General features: G+C 37.8%; 1 protein-coding gene across 8 annotated transcripts in view; it reads right to left on the bottom strand.

The window, feature by feature from the left end:
- LTBP1 (latent transforming growth factor beta binding protein 1) overlaps positions 1 to 19,599 on the bottom strand; it is a 196,775-nt gene that overhangs the window by 45,177 nt on the left and 131,999 nt on the right. For 5 of the 8 annotated variants that reach the window (XM_065679916.1, XM_065679920.1, XM_065679918.1 and 2 more), the window contains 9 exons: positions 19,306 to 19,328; positions 18,220 to 18,322; positions 17,528 to 17,626; positions 16,019 to 16,144; positions 14,722 to 14,847; positions 13,924 to 14,046; positions 10,382 to 10,501; positions 6,880 to 7,002; positions 4,710 to 4,832 (listed from right to left, as the gene is read on the bottom strand). In XM_065679916.1, the coding sequence (XP_065535988.1) occupies positions 4,710 to 4,832; positions 6,880 to 7,002; positions 10,382 to 10,501; positions 13,924 to 14,046; positions 14,722 to 14,847; positions 16,019 to 16,144; positions 17,528 to 17,626; positions 18,220 to 18,322; positions 19,306 to 19,328 (966 nt within the window). The remainder of the gene's footprint in view (positions 1 to 4,709; positions 4,833 to 6,879; positions 7,003 to 10,381; positions 10,502 to 13,923; positions 14,047 to 14,721; positions 14,848 to 16,018; positions 16,145 to 17,527; positions 17,627 to 18,219; positions 18,323 to 19,305; positions 19,329 to 19,599) is intronic. The other 3 variants (XM_065679917.1, XM_065679921.1, XM_065679922.1) reach the window with 1 other exon arrangement.

Raw genomic sequence — 19,599 nt, 5'->3', positions numbered from 1 at the left:
ACAGCTCTGTTTGTGGGTACAAGATTAACTCAGCAAGTGCCTCTCCTCCAGGAATATTATACACTTATTTTCACTACAGCTGAAGATCACAAGGCATTTGATGACTGTGCCCCCAAGTTTTAAAAGCAAACAGAAAGTAAGAGTCAAATAAAAGAAGCATCTGAGAAGCAATTTCACCCTGCCTTCACAGTGCCCTACCTAATAATTCACTGAGTCTATTGCTCCGATAATGCAGATAGTTTCCTTTGAAAAACAGTTATCAAAGACTTTTTCCACTGCCTGTGATTATTCTCATTTCTTAAGCAGGGATTCTAGCTGATTAGAATTGTAACTTTTTCCTGTGTTGCAGGAATGAAAAACAACTGTAATTAAAAATGAGGACATGCCCTCATTTCTACACTTATCTCTGGAAAGACCACACTGTATCAGACTGCAATTATCCTTGGGATTTAATCTATTTTGATAAAAATCAGAAATAGGGATAGCTTTCTTAGATAAATGAATGTTATTGCAGATAAAACTGCACTTAATGCTGACAAAGTTGTGACCTTTTGATAACCACATGTTTTATAATAATTTTTGAACTGAGAAATAAATTGTGGCTTATTTAAAACAGCAATTAATTTTGACCAGGCACATGAAGGAAAAAAAACGAACTACTCCCTTGCGCTGAATTAATGCCAAGTCTCACAACAAGGAGGCGTCTTCTGCCAAATTCAGTCAAAACTCATTATTTTCCATATAGGATGCATACCTCCCGCTCTGAAATGCAACTTTTCACAGGTGCTATGGTTGCTGCATAAGAATGTCCAGAAAAATCAGAGACAGTAACTCATGCCTGAGATCTTCAGTGCTTTTTACTACCCTTTAAATGTGCATGTCTTGAGCATTTCAGCTAGCAGAATCTCTGTAGGCCCCTAGGAGAACACTAGAGCCTCCTGTGCTTCAGAGAGACTCTTTTCCAGTAATCTGAGTTCTTTGAGATGTATAGTTGATATGTAAATCCATCTGGTACACATTTATACTCCATGTTGTGACAAGGCCACAGGTTCACTCACTTCGTGTTCCCTCATTTTAAGGGCAACACAGCAGAAAGTCTCAATGTCACTTTATCTCAAGGACAAGATGCTGAATGAGAACATAAGGCAGATATAATATAAACATACATATGGTCACGCATCTTGAAGATCTCTGACTACTAGGAAATAACTTCTTTTTCTATCTTCAAGTAGAAGGTTGTGTGTACAGCCCACCTGAGGATGCTGGGCTGTACTTCCAGGCTACTAATTTCCAAGCAGATAATAGCAAGTCTCTGCAGGTACTTTGGCCTTGGATTACAAGGTATACAGGCATTTATGACAGGAATGGACACAGGGACTATTGCTCTCAGATGCAACTGAAGGTCTCAGTCCAGCTTTTTTGTTTTCTGAAGCCTTCAGTGCAAGGATGCATACACAGATGTACACACCAATGTATAGAACAATCATTTGCAAATTAACTTTATTCTTAAGCAAGTGGAATACTGTGCAAAGGCTTCCAGACAAAAAACACTAGCCAGAGAGCTGTAAAATGCACAGCTGAAAACAAGCACAGCATAATTCTGCAATATCCCTAGAAGTTTGCACATGTGTATAATGATAAAAAAAAAAAAAAGCTCTTCTTGAGCTGCTACATTTTTAAGAAAGCTTCTGAAGTAGAAGAAATCCTTACTAAATAATTAAGCACATTTCTTGCAAGTGATTTGCCCATCACTGTGGTTTTATGGCCTGATACGTTTTTGGGTATTCTCTGATGTGGCAAATGCCCATCCATCCACCCCTGAGTCTGAGAAACTGGACAGAATTTGCATGACTCTTCACACAACTGTGCTTTGCTGTACCCACAGTTTCTGTCCTCCTCTTTACCTGCATTAGAAAACAGGTAAATAGGCTAAGCAAAAAATCAGAAGCCATCATGTGAAGAAACACTGTATGTCTTCTCACAGTGATAGTCTCTTTATGGAAGCTCTGCCCTGTAGTCCATGCACATATCTGGCTGAACTGAGTCATAAGAAAAGCCATGAAAAGAACGTGAGATTTAAACTTGTAGTCAACTGAGTTCCCTAAAGGTGCATTGAATGCTTCAAGGAGCCTTCAAAAATAATTACATCACAAGGTGAGGAAAAGCAAGAGAGGTGAATGTATAGAAGATGAAGCAGTCAAAGTGTTCTTAATGACAGCAGAACAAGCACAGTCTGTTCAAACTTCATTTCGAAGGTGCAAAAAACAGTCTGTAATATTCTGTTTTCCAGAAAATACTGAAAGGATATAATGAAAGCACAAAAGAATTTCTTCCACTTCAAGAGATGAATAAATTTTTTTGCAGGACTTGTAACATTTATGAAAATCTTCAGTGAACAAACTGTCTCTACAGAAATTAACCACTCTGTCACTGGGTGAAAAAGCCAAAAGATGTGGTTACAGACTGTTGCAAATGAGACAAAGACCCTGGGATGAGTAAGTAGTTTTACTCTTTTTCCTTGCATGATCCAATCCCTCTTCTTTTGCCTTGAGAGCTTCTGAAATTATTATTTCTTTGAAAATTGGCCTTGAACAGGATCAAGGAAGAGAAGATGATAAAGCATGAATTTGCCCTGGGAGGCCACTGCATAGTGATGGAGAGCATCAACAGTTCCCATGACGACTTGGCTGTATGAAATGCGCCAAAGCCGTCTGAAGAGAAGTTCTGACAACATTTGGTCCTCAGCTACAATGGACTTATATTAATTTCTGTATTTCATTTGCTCTTCTTCACTACAAGATGGTTTAACTCACCATTTCATATGCTCACCCATGCTAACAGCATTTACTAATTCAAAACCTCTCTCTGCAGACTTGATGGTTTGTAACACTTCTTGCTGAGGAACCAAAAATGCTTTGAAACGATTACGTATCCCACTCTCTCACCATCTCCCTCTGCTATGCAGAAGAAAGAAAGAACCTTTATTGCTGAAGGTGGACAAGGTAAGAACTCATAAATTAAACTGCAGCAACAGAAGATTACCATCACACATTTGGGAAAAAAGAAAGTCTAACACAGGGACGACAAAGCACTGCACAGGCTGCTTGAAGAGACCTTTGGAGTCTCATCTGCTGAAGCCTGCTCAGAGCAGGTTAGATTGGTACCTGTCAGGAGTGACACCATATGATCTGTTCTGCCTCTGGGAGGCAGGATGGACCAGTGATCCATTCCATCACATTTTTCTTTGATTCTTGACACAGTATCTCTGCATCTGTTGCAACTCATGAAGTCATGTGAGAGCAAAATTCTTTGACAGAATTCTTTGAATTCTATAGTGCCTTGCATCATCAGCCCACATTTCTTGAAGCTGATGCAAGTGATGCTGCTATTCACCAGGAACTCTGAGAAGATTGTGTTAAGTTCTTCTGTGACCAGATTCTCCAGTATCAAAAAGGATCTCTGTGCTGAGGAGATTTTGTAAGATATTCTTATTCCTTGTTGGTGAAAACTTCAAGAGATGCTGTCAACTCATTGAATACGGACAATCAGTATTATTGATTACAAAGTCTGGCTTGGTATTACACGTTTTGACTTGAGAAGACACCTTTTGGTTGTCTCAGGGGGAACTGGCTCTTCTGCCTGGATCACTCGAAGAGTTCCTGACCTATTGCTGTGGCGGAGAAGGTGGGAACTGCTTCCTAGAGTGCTGTGTGGAGGATAACCTAGCAGCAGAACACTATTAGGTAGAACAGCAGTAGGAAACTGTGTCTTCCATGGTATCAGCAGCTACAGAAAGCACACCAGATACTGGAAAGCTTTTATGTGCAAATACCACATGTATGGTGAGACTTTAACTGGGAGTTTTTTTTCTCCTCACTCTGAGGGTGAGATAAGGAAGCAACTGAGGTAGTCTTTCCTGAAATTCACTACTAAGTAATCTCACACGCTCAAGGTGACCATGAGTAGCACAGCAGGCTGACTGTATCAGGTGGTATAGCCAACAACGGAGAGAAGGAAGTAGCTTTGAAATAATTCATTAGAAAAAAAACCTGTTTGCCAATTAGTGGACAATTAAATTGTTCCCCTAGAGAGTTAATAAATGTTTCTGGTTTCTATAACACAGCATTTCTCCCTACATTTACTGTACCTCTTTCACCTCTTATTTTTGTTTTTACAAGCTCAGTATGCAGACTGCCTTCTGAGACAGTGAAAGCTGTGAGCTCCAGCAGATCCCCCTGGAGCTCATCTTATACTAAATTCTTTCCTGCCAGTGCACATGTGGAATTGTGGTGGCTGGCTACAGGTTCCCAAAACCAGCTGGAGAAGGAGTTTTAACTTAGCAGGGCCCCATGTGAATAATATATGCTGGCAGAAGCATTTGTAATACAGAACCTCTGTGTCAGAATTTGAGCAACAAGGTTTGGAAAGATTTAATTGTATTTGGTAATAATGTCAACTGCTCTTCCAATCTTACTGTTGGAAATGCATGTGCTGATTTCTTGTGTGTGGAAAGATGACAGGGACTATTTCTAAGAATCCATTACATACGTGCCTGTGTAGGTGGGGACTGTTGAATGGTTGACAGTAAAGCACAGAGAAAGAAACAGAAGCAGTCTGTCTGCCCCATTATCAAAAGGGTTCATGCCTATAGCTGAAATTCTCAAGATCTCATTGAAAAAAAAAGAATCAGCTTAAGTCCACAAACTTACCTTCACACTGATCTCCAGTGAATGACAGTGTGTAGCCTTGACTACAAATACATCTGAAAGATCCTTCTGTGTTCCTGCAGCGTCCATTTGTACAAAGTGATTGGTGCTGGCATTCGTCTATATCTGTAGCAAAAGAGACAGTGAAATCATAACACATCTGAAAATGCCAGTCACTAATCAAATAGTACAATAACCATTCTGAACAAAACAGCAAAGCAGAGTGTCAGTATCCAGTACTGCTTCTCTCATTCTTATTTATTAACAAATACAGACAGTATATAATGAGTAAAAAAATATGAAATTGCAGATTGGATGCTTTCCTTGCAATGACTGCATTCAGCATTCTCTCCTGTAGTGTCTGTGTATAACCCTCAACCCACAAATGCATACACACAGACACACAAATACACACTCAGGCTGCTTGAGAGCTGCTTTTGTTTCTTTTTTATCTGGCAAAGGTAACAAACCAACCACTCCAGTGAGTCAGCAAAACCCACAAAATACTTTCCACCACCTTTTAACAGGGTGTGGTTTTCAGATGCACACTGACAGGCTGTTTTCCTATTAAGTTGTACCTTAAGGCTCCTTTAAATACTTGCCTTGTAATAGTATTAATCCTCTAAATATGGGGAAATGTCTCTTTGCTGCCACAACCACTGCTAATCCCTCACAGCTTCAGTTCTTACAAACTGGTGTCAGCCTGGGTTGACAGATGGACTTGAACATCAAACTGAAATTTTCCTATGAAAAACTCAAAATATTGGAGGGGAATGGCACTTTGAATTCAGAACAGAGCACATGTCTTGTTTGAGCTAGGAAGCCTGTTTTCCTTCCCTTACTTATAAAATACTTGTTAAAGAACAGTAATTAAATTGATACGGTATGTTCTTAGTCACTTCTAGGATTTAGACACGGCTGAATGTCTTTCTGAAAATATTCTCCAATTCAAACAGGAGAAAGTTACTCAATGAGGTTTTTCAGGTCTGTGTTATGGCTACGTAGTCTGACCTCTTGAGTAATGGTCCCTTGCGACCACAGAAGTTTTGAATTTAAGGATCACTGAAATCTGCAGGGCTGCATGAAGCATCTGGGCACGTGTACGGGTCCTTACTTTAGAAGGCTGCACTTTAAGAACAGTTTGCTCATGCCAGCTCAGCTTGGCAAGGGCCCTTTTCCATGAAGGCTCAGAGGAAGCAGTCAAACTTTGTCTACATAGTTTCCCCAAGACCAGTCTGCTGTGTGTCCTGGACAGCACATTTAACTCACTCAAGACACTTCACTTACACTGATGTTTTGTTTCAAACTTCCTGACAAAGTTATATGAACGATCATTTAGTTTTACTGTATTATTTTTAGCACTCTGAAGTCTGAAAGTGTTCGGTGTTGTACACAGACACTTAGGAAAGGGTAGGGGGAAGGGAAAAGAAGAAAAACCAACATCTGACAAAGAAATGTTCAGGTTTCTGTGTACTTCCACAGCTTAGAGACATTCTCCCAGATTTTTACGTCTGGGGAGAGGTTTCAGTAAGTCCCCTCTCCGTAAGGATATTAATTCTTCCTGCAAACACTGTAGGTTCTCTCTTAGACAACTCTGCTCTAACTTCATCCTAAATTTGTTCTACTGGAGCAGTCCAGATGTGAATTTTGTTGAAGCAATGTCGAACCTGACACTTCGGGAGGTACAGGTTCTGTTCTCAGAAATAAGACCCCAAACTTTCTCTCTCCTAAATGTACTACTTGAAATGCAGTGAGGCATCAGCTCAGTGTTAACTGACACTACTGGGTTCCAGGAGGATACAGCCTGCTTTTTTTCGGATTCCACTTACCCACATGAAAGGAAAAAAAGATAGATAGAAAGAAAAGCAATTAAGGCAGTGAAAGCCACTATCTCCAAACCTCCAAAATGCTGAAGATGCCAAGGATTTGCAGAAATTCCTATTTAGCAATATAAATATTACTACATGTTCTTGATTTGCTTTATAACAAATGGCAGAATCTTCAATGTGACCAGTGAAGCCATAAAATGAAAATACATATTCTTACATTGTTGGTTATTTAGCTTCAATATTGTACATTTGTTGATTCCCTGTTGAAAGGAATAGTGTTAGATGAAAAATATCACCTAAAAGATAAGCGTAACCTAATGAATTCTAATTGTATTTTTTCCTACCTTCACACTGATCCTCTGAAGCAGAGAGTTTGAAACCTTGGCCACAAATACATCTGAAAGATCCCTCTGTATTTTCACAACGACCACTTGTACAGAGATTGCCATACTGACATTCATCTATATCTGTGAATACAAAGAAAGCAGAAGCATTTAACTAACTCAGGTACGACCATCTTTCAGCTGAGCTTGGGAATTTATCCAAATTCCGCCATAAGCACAGTTGTAATAAGTTTTCCCATCTCTTTTGACCTTGACAATTCTGTATCAATTTAAAAAAAAGATTTGAACTTGAGCTGCCCTGTGCTCAAACACTCAACTATACTCAGAGCCCACATGACTAAAATGGTAATTTCATCCCTGTACTACAAGGACCACAGTAACAAGCCTTTTTTCTTTCTTTTTTTTCTTTTTTAAGCAGGAGTTGAACTATGAACTATGTCCACATCATCCGTACCTGAATAATATTATTTTGCCCGTAATTTTCCCTTAACATTAGCTAATTAACTTAAAATTAGCTTAAGTCAGCCAACGTGAAAATTGCTGCATTACTATTTAAGAATAATTTTCAAGAATTTCTTGAGCAAACACATATATAAATAACATCTTATGTTATAAATCCATACAGAATTAATTTAGTATTCCACAGTAGTCAATACTGGCTTTTTCCTAGGAGTGGTTTTCACTTTCAAAAAAAAAAAAAAAAAAAAGGTTAATTTTCAAGTTTTCTTTATTTATTTTGGGGATGTAGTTAACAGCAAGCAGGTGTCCCTGTTTGTTTAGAAAAAGCTGTATTTCATAACTTCACTGATGCAGAAGAAGAATTACACCTTATTTACTTTCATGTGCCAGAAATCACATTACTCCTAATTATCCTGTCTTTTGCCACCACAAAGCACACAAAATCCATCAACATAAAAGATAAAACTACTGATTATTTGAGGTGCTCAAGCTATTTAAGGCAGCTGTAACACAGGGAGAGCTGGAAAAAGATTAGAGGTCTTTAAATCATCAGCATAGCTCTTACTAGCTATTGCGAATATCTGCAGTAACTATTTTTCTCATATATGTTTATGGTTCATGGCTTTTTACAATCTCCTGTACAATCTGACTTTGACAAAGCCCTTTGACAAAGCCCATCTTTCCCCAGGCACAAATGAAATCACTATTATTTTCTGAATTTCAAATGACCCACAGATCTTGTTTCCTCACTTGAGCCTCTAACTCCATAAAAAGGATGCCCTGTTGCAGCCTGACCAAGAATATGAAGTGACATCCTCCAAGAAGGTGACAGCACAGATCCATAGGTGCTCTGCTATGGCAGTTCAGTAGGCAAGACTAATTCTCAGATCCCTACTGTCACAAAACATGCTTGCTCAACAAAACACCACCTTTGCTCTCAGTGTATATGATCAATGCTCTAATTCAAGAATTTGTTAAAACACAGAGAACTTAACTCAGCAATCATGGAAGATCACAATATCAACAGCAAAGAACTGTTGAACTGTTTCATTAGACTTTCTTAAAAGTGACCTAGACTAACAGCAGAAAGAAATGAATTAATGGAACAATAGACCTAAATACTCTTCATAGATAACTTGGGAAATATTTTCCTTTCCAGTGTATTTAAACTGTACCATATTGCAAAGCTACAGACTTGAGACAAACTATCTGCATTACGTTTTCCAAAATGCGTATGGCTCATTTCCAACATGATGTAAGTCTAGCATAAACAGAAAATGAAGACTGATCACATCACTAATGATGTGAGAGAGATGTCTAGGCTTAGAACATTTCATAAAACAAAGGAAAAATGGTAACTACATGCAGTAATACAAGGAAAAAATTATTAGCAACTTGGAACCAAGACTTATCCCTTACATGGCTTAGTTCTGTTCTGTAAATCAGAGCAGAACAGTGACCTTTTTTTTAATCTCATTTTGCTCCTACTAACCTGGTTAGCATGAACAAAACAAGTGAAAACTATGCCATGGGATTTTCAACCAGGGTGCTTTCATGAATAGGTACAGAAATCAAGCTTGATGTCAGGTAAGAACACAAAATTAAGTCAACATTAGATTTTCTGGAAAAGGAATTAAGTAAGGGGAAACCCTTCTAAGATAGTGCATGTGCCACGCTCTTTGCGAGGGCAGCAGGAATCTAGACAGGTGGGAAGGAGCAAACCAAAGATGAACGTGGAGTAATGTGTGCTATGTGAACTGTATCAGTTTGTGGTAAACATTTCTAGCTTGCTATAACTCCATTAAAATCTGTGAAATTACCTAGATATTCATTCCTCAACAGTAAGTCAAATGACACGGCCAAATAATGCAGCTATGACATGTTAATAAATTGTGACAGCCAGATATGTTCAGACAAGTCATTTGCTACAATCCGCCTTCTTGCCTTCTTTAGAACCTGTATAGCAAAACTGAGTGTGAGGCTTTAACAGCCACACCATACATTCTTCAGGTGCTTCACTGCAACTTGGCTCTAGTCTTGCTCCACAGATCAAAAGCCCATTTGTGGCTGAAGCACAGTAGATGCCCATTTTCCAGAGCTATTTCAGCCAGTGATCCTAGACTGCTTCATGAACTGAACCAAATCACAGCAATTGGGAACAATTAGGAAATAAGCTATGAAAGTACACTGTCAATCTGACCTACAATAATAATGTAAACACTCCCTATGTAGATTATTATACACCCTTTTAGGTAACACGGTTACTCCAACCATCGCAATTTATAGGCCATGCGTTACACACAGAGTGGACAGAAGGATTCACAACAGACAGCAGACCCTTTGCAACTGAGGTCAAATTTAAGTTTCTGGTAGTGCCCAGGAAGTGGCACTCAAAACAGCAAAAGATTATTTATTTTGGATTCATTTGCTCTTTCTTACCTATCTGAAATAGCCAAAACTGATTTGAAACAAAAATTAAATCTAACATTTGAAAACATATCAACAGAACTATAATGCAAGAAATCTGTCCTAAAAACCTAACCTAAATACCTAAAGTGAGACAAGCTGCTTTAAGATGTGTTGATGTTTTGCTGGAAGTACAGATAGTTAAGAAGTTTTATGAACATGCTTTGTGTGAGCAAACTCCCACGTTCTATTAAAAAGCCTGCCAGTCACACTGAGGTATTAGCATCCATGCTTTTGCCATTTGCTAATACCTTCAAGCAATGGCCTATTACCATTTCACCAATAAAACATCCCTTTCAGTTCCATATTTTCTATTTCAAGAGTTTTGATTTGTAATTATGATTGTATCATTTGCACTCTAGATTCAATGTTAATTTATCTACAGTAAAACACAATTTCTTCCTGTATACTGTGTCTGAGAACAAAGTCATTTAAAAATCTCGTATTTTCAATTATAATTGATGAAATGGGGACCCAGGGCACAATGCTGTCATCAGGCTGTAACACCGGTGAAATAGGAAATACGGCATCTCATAACAAGCACTGTAACTGGAGATTCAAAGAGTACCGAACATACCACGGCACTGCCCGTTCCAGCCTCTGAATCCCACTCTGCAAGGAATGCACTGGTAAGAGCCAGGAGCATTAACGCACTGTGCATCTGGACAAGTAGTTGGAGTCAGGCATTCATCAATGTCTTTAAAAGAGAAGATAATAGGAAATAACAGTCAAAGCCATAACAGAACACTGAACAATAAACTAATCTGTTTATTCTTACTGTGCTCATGTTGTACTGATACATTTAGAGTTGTGTACTTTTATCTGTTAGAGACCCCGGAATGTACAAGTTCTCACAGATCAGTACCAGTGAAGGGACATCTGCGAGAAATAAATCAGGTCATAGTATCATATCAACTGAATCTGAATTTTCTGTTATACTATGATTCTTTGGTAGGCCCTCCAAAACATACAGCAGATAACATTTCCAGCTTAGGAAAGTAAGAATAGCTTTGTTTACATCACACCTTTACCATAATGAAGTGTCCAGAGGTTCTTCCTATAGTCAGTCTCAAGAGACTTTGGAAGTGCATTGCAACAACAATGCACTTCCTCTGGCTTCTCAAAGCAAAGAGCAATTTGGTATTCTTCAGAGTTCTAGAGTTATGCTGCATGCAAATATTATGTGGAAAAATTTTGTTTGAATGTAAATCAAAAGATTTTTAGAGAGAATAAGGAATTAATTATGTCTGAAAGAAGGCACTAGAAACACACATCACTGAGGCTGGCAATGTTTAGGGTGATAAAGGGAACTGTTGAATTAGCAGAGGTGCTAGTTTATCCATGAAAAACAAGAGGTATGCCCTAAAATACCGATAGATCTTATGTCCTGGCTCTGAGCATCTACCAAGAATTTCTTACCCCACCCCAAACAAACCAACAATAAATACAATATATACAACCTAAAGGAGACTGCATACAAAAATTATATTCGAAGACAAGTTGCTGCCACGTGACTGATGGTCAGAGGATGGAATTTAAACAGCTTGGGCAGCCTCATTCCAGCCTTGACTATAATTTTATAATATGGTCTTTAATTGCACAATAATTATCTTTCCTACCAAATACTTGCTTCATGCAGTACACAGACTAATGAAATTGCCAGTCACCTGTAAACCCAGCTTCCTAAGCTCCTCTCCTGACTCTGCCTCAAGCTGACCATTTGTGCCTTCTGCAATTAAGGACTACCACTCCAGAAGAGATAGCAGGGAGATAGTTTACTCCTAGTTTTGGGAACAAGCTACAGAGAAGGAAAGTAGCCTCTGACACTTGTAAGTTAACTGGCAGTACTCCAAACTTCAGAGGATTGGACATCCAGTTCCAAACAACTCACTGGATGTGGGCAAATCACAATTTTTGATAGACTCACGATTGTTCAGCTGAGAATACTTCCTCATATAAACAGCAGCAGCCCCTTCAGCCACTACAATGAAGGCCTGCAAGCATTTCCCAGTGGAACTGCTGTGAGATTTTTTTTTTTATTTAATTAAAGAAAATCCACTTTGGATGAAACCAAAGACCTGTCCCAACACCAATGAAACCTGTTCTCAGGACTGTATCTGCCCTCAAAACACACAACATGAATGAAGTATCTGTTACAGAAATTTCAGTCAAAGTCTAAATGCTGCAAAGCTTAAAGAATATTTTATAGGAAAACTTAATTGTATGCCATGATGTTCAACTATGCATGTAACACTGTTCTACATAAACAACAGACTTTGAAACAACAATATATACATGCTTGCTGTTTCCCAGGCTAGGCCCACAACAGAGCTTGTGTCAGTATAGCTTGAAGGCAGAATGAAGATAGGATGAGGAAGCGTAAGCGAACTGTGCATATTGAATGCAGCTTGGAGGATTCTTGCCTTTGTTTTTGAAGTGTGGAGGAGGTAGAAATAGAAAGAAGTTATTTGTGGAATCTGGAATCTGTCAGTAGGTGACTATAATGTGTAGGTGTAATGACATGGTGAAATGATTCCCCGAATGTGTCATTTCCTTGGTTTGATGGATTTAGTGTTAGTATGGTTTTTCCCTTAAGCAACTTTAAATAACTTTCCTCAAAGAATTTTGTTTCAGAAATTAAATGTTAATTTAAATGTTAATGTTAAATTAAATGACAGAGGACTACCACCACACTACTTAAAATACAAGCTAATAAGAAATTTGACACACTGGGATATTCTGATTGCTAGCATATTTTAATCACAGATTCCCTGCTGCAGAGAAGATTTGGAAAAAGTAGTTGTAAGAGTGGACTGTGTGAAATATTTATCTAAAAAACAAAAGGTCTGAAGAGAAAGTGGAATCTTTTAGCAATGTTCAGAGCAGCAAATATATCCACAGCAGCTTTAAGTTGCTTATTTGCTAGGCAACCTAACATGTTAGCAATTTTATTCTGTCCTAGATAACTTAGACTAAAGCATGAACAAAATCATGTTTAAAATGAAATGGCTGCTTGCAGTTTTTAGTTCACAATTCAAGTTGAAAAATGAAAGACGAAAAAAGAACAGCAAAAAAGGCAAAAATATCATGCTGAAAAATAATACGAAGTTTCTAAGGTCAGAAGTCCTAGGATCTCCTGCAACATGAAATACCTGCCAGTATACATTTCCAAATTTAAAAAAGCCCACTTATCCTTTGCTGCCTGTTATACAGTGGGACAACAGACAGCTTTTCTTTTTTTTTTCTGAAACAGAAAATTGATAAAGTATGCAGGGAAGGACTAACAATGAAGTTAAAGAGATTTCATGGAAAGAGCTGTTAAAATAGCAGTCCTGTGATGGTTCTGTCCATAGTGGGGGAACTCCTCTGCAGCATCTTAAATCTAAATGATAGGAATTGCATTGTGGTTCCAGGCATCAAATAACTGAAAAGATTAGAGATTACTCAAAAAGGTTTCTTGTTTAAGACTTCAGACTTCTGAGAATTCTCCCTTTGCAGCTCAAAGCTGCAGTGCTAAGCCTCCCTTGAACAGCAGACAATGTTAATCATTCCACACAGTGCTAACATTTGGCATTGTTTTTGTGAAATAAATAAATGGTAACTTCACTTCATCATCCAGGACATTCTATAGATTAAACAAGCAATGTCCTTTTGAACATTCTGCCATTTTTAGCTGGGGTACAAGGGAAAGCTAAATGATCTAAAGGCAAATTAAATGGAGAAAGTAGCTGTGAGAGAAATTCAGCAGAAAGATTAAGCTAGACAAATAACCCATGGAAATAAGGACAGAGTGAGTTGGGGAAAGGGAACTCTGAACAAAAATACATATAAAACCACTGTGCCAAGACATTCCATCTGAAATCAAACAGCAAATGGAGATTGAAAGGGATTAAAAGAAATATACCAGGTAGAAGAATTTTAAATTAAACATGAAAACAAAAAAATCTGTGTTAATATTTCCATTTAATGGCCAGATTTCTTCAAAAATAAAGACATAGATGTAAAGTTTTCTCTTGAGATCAGGAACAGCAGTCAACATGAACAAACAGCTTGTCCTATTGCAGTTTCTTGGCTTGGCAACTGCTACTGTATTATTACTGGTGAAAAGTCCAAACCTACCTTCACATTCACCTCTCCTGTTCATTTGGTATCCACTATCACAATATTCACATCTGTATGAGCCAACTGTATTTATACAATAGCCTTCCCCACAAGTATGAGGTCTTGCGCATTCATCAAAATCTGCAGATGTAAAAGAGAAGAGAAACTTTGCTTCACCATGAGATTACTGAATAGTTGCATCTCCTTTAAACTCTGTCTTAAGTATACATAAGCAAACCTTGAGTTTTGAAGCTGTTTGCAAACCACAGCTCTAGAGCTGTTCTTCCTGAACAGTTCCATCTTTACCTCACTGCTTGTAACTGCAGAAAGAGATCTAGAAACAACTAGGCTGTAACAAGGCGGACAGTGAGAAGCCCTGTGGTTGCAAACACAATGCGTATCACTGCGTGTACACTGGGCCCAAGGCAGCACTAACCTGAGGAAGATCACAGCTAATGCGCACTGGTCATGTTGCTCTGCAATGTCTATTGCTGTTTGCAGTTACATTTAGAGATACGGTCTGTTACATTTGGTAGTGATTGAAAGGATTTTGAATATTTGTATTTTCTACCACAAGTGTTTTTACTAAATGGTATTTTTCCTAAACAGGCATGATACTGAATAATTACTTGTTTTTCAATAAATAATCATTTTGAAAAATAGTAGAAGCTACTCAAATGTTTTCCTGGTGAGAACAGTTGAAAACACTTCCAGACATAAGTCCAGTACCAGTGACACTGAGGAAAAAAGCTGAGAAAAGTTTATTGATTCGTTTTTGTATTTTTATTTTCTGTAAAAGAAGAGACCAGTAATTACCAACGCAGTCAGTTCCATCTTCACTGGCCATGAATCCAGCTTGGCAAATACATAGGAAACTTCCTTCTGTATTTTCACAGCGTCCAAGGGAACAGAGGTGGGGTGCCTGAATACACTCATTAATATCTATAAAAGAAATAAAAACACACAAGACTGTAGAATAACATGTTTAGTTGTGATTCTTCTTTTTGCATTCTATGCCCTGCTTTTGAAAAGACTGATCCTGTAATTATTTCAACTATTCGAAAAAGTATGTTTTCCTCTCCCTAAGAGCTGCAAAAAAGAGATGCATTAAATAGTTTTGGTTGGAAAAAACACTTACTGGCTTAGTCTATAAGAATATTTCACTGGCCTAAAGAATGTGACATGATTACTATTCAAATCACTACACTGAATGAGCAGTGTAGCTGAGAACAAGCTGCAAGCATGGGACATTAACACAATTTGGATGAATTGGAAGGATTTTCAGTTGCTATTTGGCTGTTTGTGTAAACTATTTTTTTAATACTGTAGTTGTACACAATAGCATATGTATCAGTGTGAAGTTATTGACCTTTTAATAGCATGAAAAGTTGATAGTACACAATCTGGCAACATGACATAATAAACTTTCTGATCCAAGTTATGGAGGAACCAGCATACTCTGAATGAAGGAAAGATACCGATACCGCTGCTTCCAAATCTGAAACAGCTCACGTAAAGCCAGTCTGGGCTCTGCCTCATGTTCATCAGAGCACTCTGTTCCAGAATTTACTAGCTTAGAAGCACATGAAGACTTCACTTTGCAGATCTCCTAATACACTTCTGGGATGTTTATGTTATACTTTCTCTTTTTAGGAGAAGGTTGAAAGGAAAGACCTAACAAAATGACTGGCTTTAGCCCAGCTACAGAGCTGGTAGCTGGGTAAATCATCCTGAGAAACAGGTGCCAATTCAGTCATTCTTTATTCAAACAGAAGTGTATTTCTTCCTACCAGTCTGATAGTTTTAGATACCTGATATAAAGCTGAGAAGAGATGATCTGTCTAATCAATTTTTCTTTCATCTCACAATAGGAAAGGGTTTCATTCAATTAAATTAAATTCACATTCAGTTCTGAGTGGCTGAAAGGCTATAATCCGAGACTGGTTGGCAAGTTTTATTTGACATACAAAAACTAGTTTCTGTGTAGTTTGGAAACATTCAGTAGAGGAAGCAACTCCTGACTGCTCTGTAGCATATTTCCCCTGACCAGACTTTACATTTCAAGCATTTCACAGCATGGTTATTTCAGGGTTTTGAAAGCGTCCATTCATACCGGAGCACTTTGTCTGCTGATCGTTAAGTTTGTACCCCTCATAGCAGATGCAAGTGTATCCCACAGGCAAATTAACACAGTGTCCGGCTCCACAGATATCAGGATTAACTGTACATTCGTTGATTTCTAAGCAAACAAACAAACAAGCAAAAATTTAACATTAAACTCTCCCACACAGTTCAGTATGTGTAGAATATTCTGTAATCCAAGCAGAAAGTTCAGGCCTGAAAACAACTGTAAATCAAGTTTGTAAGTCCTAAGCTTCTGTAATGGATACCTTATCTAGAAGAATCTAAAATCCATCTAGGCTTTTCCTAGCAACATATTCCATATCCCATCCAAGATTTATACATATGTACATAAAAATAAAGTAAAATGAAAATAACATAAAATAAAAATTTATATGATTTAACCTTGCAAAGGTTAAGAAAATAACTGTAGTAAGTGTCTGATTAGAGAATACTTGTCTGTTAATAGCTTGAATGTATTCTGTAAGATAAGGAGATTCAGTATGGGCAGCATTGGATGCTAAACCCCTACAGTAGTTTTAGAAATTCTCAAAGTACGTGTGCTACTGCAAAAGAATACTAATAAACTAATGACTGTGTTTAGTTGCAATTTAAGCTAAGATTACATAGCAGCATGAAACTGTAATTCCTGAAAAAGAAGTTATCTGTAAAGGAGAATAATTTATTCAGAATACTTATAAATAGGTTAAATTTAACTACATCTTAAAGTAACTGAAGGAGGCAGCTGAATGCTTACAGAAGGACAGGATACTTTTTCTATTCTTACAGTAGAATTTCAAAATTACTTCTCTTACAGTAGAATTTAATTGCAGACAGAATCATACTTCAAAGAACTGGGTGACTTAGAGCTGGTGCATGATGCATGCAACTCAAAAATCCATTCCTACATGAAGGAAAGCCATCTTTGAAGAGTTAAACTTTAATTGAAGTGTGTGCAATTTCTCCTTGTGAATGACAGTTGGGAAACCTTGTGGTAGGCCTAGATGTGTACCATACATAGCACTGCATCCTAAAGTATTTACCTGGACATTGCAATTACTTCAAAGCCTGTGTTAATTCTGAGGGACTAGCCAAAGTGATATTGCAATGCTCTTATGAAGTCTACATGCCTCACAAAGAACATGACTATGTATACTTCATGAACACATGTGCAAACTGCCTGAAGACCTGACTTCTATCCAGGAAGTTTTCAGTTCAATTTTGGTTGCAGATCATGTAAATCTGAGGTGGAATTATTATTTTTTCCTTTTGTAATTTATTTGAGGGCATAAAAATGGCAGGTACATCCTATGCTCTGCTGAGAGCACCCTTACTGCTGTGCTGCTCTGTACTTTTTATCCCTTTCCAGAGTAACCCTTTCTGTTTTATAGCTACATTATCTTAGCTATTATAATTCAGAAGTGGCATGGAACAATTCATAGTGTCAGGAACTCCCAGTCATTTGTTAATTTATTTTAGTTTTAAAAACGAAGTACAATACCTGTAACTTGAGTAGGTGCAATTACTTGACTTGCACTCGAAGTAGAGACTTCAGGAGCAACTTCAACAGGCAGAGGAGGAGATGTTTTCTCAATCACTACTGTGTGACATGGAATTGAAATCAATCACATCCCAAATAAAAAACCCTTAAAGCATTCAAAAGAAAGCTCTTAAAGGATTCACACACGATACTGAATGTGCCAGACATGATGGAACTTTTCATTAGCTTACACTGCTAGGATCTGGAGTAGAAAAAAAATAGTATAATTGGGTTTTCCATCATTCTACAGCTTGTAAAAAAAACCCCAGAGGTGATAAAGAAAGCAAGCACAATACTAAAACTTTTGCAGGAGAAGTTATGCATAAATCTGCAAGGAGGCACCTAAGTAAAGTGTCCTCTTGAAAGGGGTACAAGGCCTCAACTCTGCTGACATTTAAATTCCCACGTATGTAATCCATGATATCACTTTGCCTAAAATATGTCTTTGCCTCCTAACAAGTCACCCAGCTCGATGACAACCTCTTAATTCCTCCCACTTCAGCTTCCATGATTTCTTTTCTGTATTGTGCTCATGAAAAAATTGCTTGTGAAGCTGCAACAAATTTTTTACTAATCTTAAAATTGCTGCGTTCCCATTCTTCAAAGAATTGTAAGCACTGTCTCATACTAAAAGACAAGTCAAAACAAGTCACCCGGAAACTGCGGATGCAGGTTAATTGTTGAAATTCCAGGAGAAAGCTGAGGCTGCCCACGCTGTAGATCAGGCTGCTTTTCTTGATCAAGGGAAGCTAATTCCTGAAAGAATGATTAAAAAGTTACATTCTGAAAACATTCTCTCAATTCAGCTATTATAACAATCCACAAACTCCTGGCTTGAGAAATGCTAACATTCTCACATGAGTGGCTCCTGATAGCAGATCATTAATTACCACCAATTTAAGCCTGAAAGAACACAGAATACTGTATTGACACAATGGCATACAATCTAACATTGCTTTCATTTGAAGCAGCCGTTTCATGGCTTTGGCTTTGTCCCTCCATAGTTTTCCCCTCTTCTGTTCTTTAATTGCTTACAAATAGTATTTAATTGCAGTTCAACATACACAAAGGTATACAATCACATAAGTCTCTTAAATCTTTACCACTGTGAAACATTCTCTCTTACCTACTGCACTGATAATCTTATTGTCATAACAGTGTTAGATGCTTTTAAGTCTTTAGCAAAATGAAATTAAGTACGGCTGTAGTTATTCCTAACAAATGCCAGTATCTTCAGCATAGAGAACCTGGAACCTCCAGAATGAGGAACTTCTTAGCACAGCTACACACCTGCTCTTCTCCACTGAGTACACAGCAACCCTAAGAAAACTAGGAAACTAACTTAGGTGTTAATACAAGGTGTCACAAATACTTCTCAAAGCTTCATACTGTTTCTCTCAAATTAATTTCTCTGTAGCTGTCAGTATCTGTGGCTCCCCTTCCTACTGTCTGTATTTTTCAATATCATCTTTAAAATCCAGGCTCTCTAGAATGGGATAGAACAATACAGACCCTCTGCCAATACCCTAAAGAGAGGTTAAAGTAATCCCTTCCTGTACCTCACTCCCTGCCTGTTGTACATAACACTAATGAGCTCTTTTTGCCTCAGGGTTTGCACTGTAAGTCTACAGCGAGTTGTTTGTTCCTCATAAATCCTAAATCCTTTTCAGAGTTATTGTATCACATCTTGTACACATGGTCTACATTCTAATTCTTAGATAAATCACATCATATTTTACCTGATCAGGGGCTGCAGTTCCCACTAAAACCAGAAGGAAAAAAAAGAAAATTAATCAGCCTTCACATAACCTTCACTTACACATTGTATTTAAAAATAACAGCACATTTGAAAGTGGTTGCTGCCACTGCAGAAAAACTTTAGGCTCTCACCTCATTCCAAAACAGTGTAAAGTTGAAGAAGCAGCAAGTGTAAAAACTAACCTGAAACCAGAGTGAGATTCTACTCGCGGATCAATGCTTATAATGATTCAGCTTATAACATATATGCTTATAATATTCAGCTATAATATTCA

Source organism: Lathamus discolor, chromosome 5, assembly GCF_037157495.1.
Source record: "Lathamus discolor isolate bLatDis1 chromosome 5, bLatDis1.hap1, whole genome shotgun sequence".
Classification (NCBI taxonomy): Eukaryota; Metazoa; Chordata; class Aves; order Psittaciformes; family Psittacidae; genus Lathamus; species Lathamus discolor.
The sequence above is the reverse complement of the archived record's forward strand: the minus strand, read 5'-3'. Positions and strand labels throughout refer to the sequence as shown.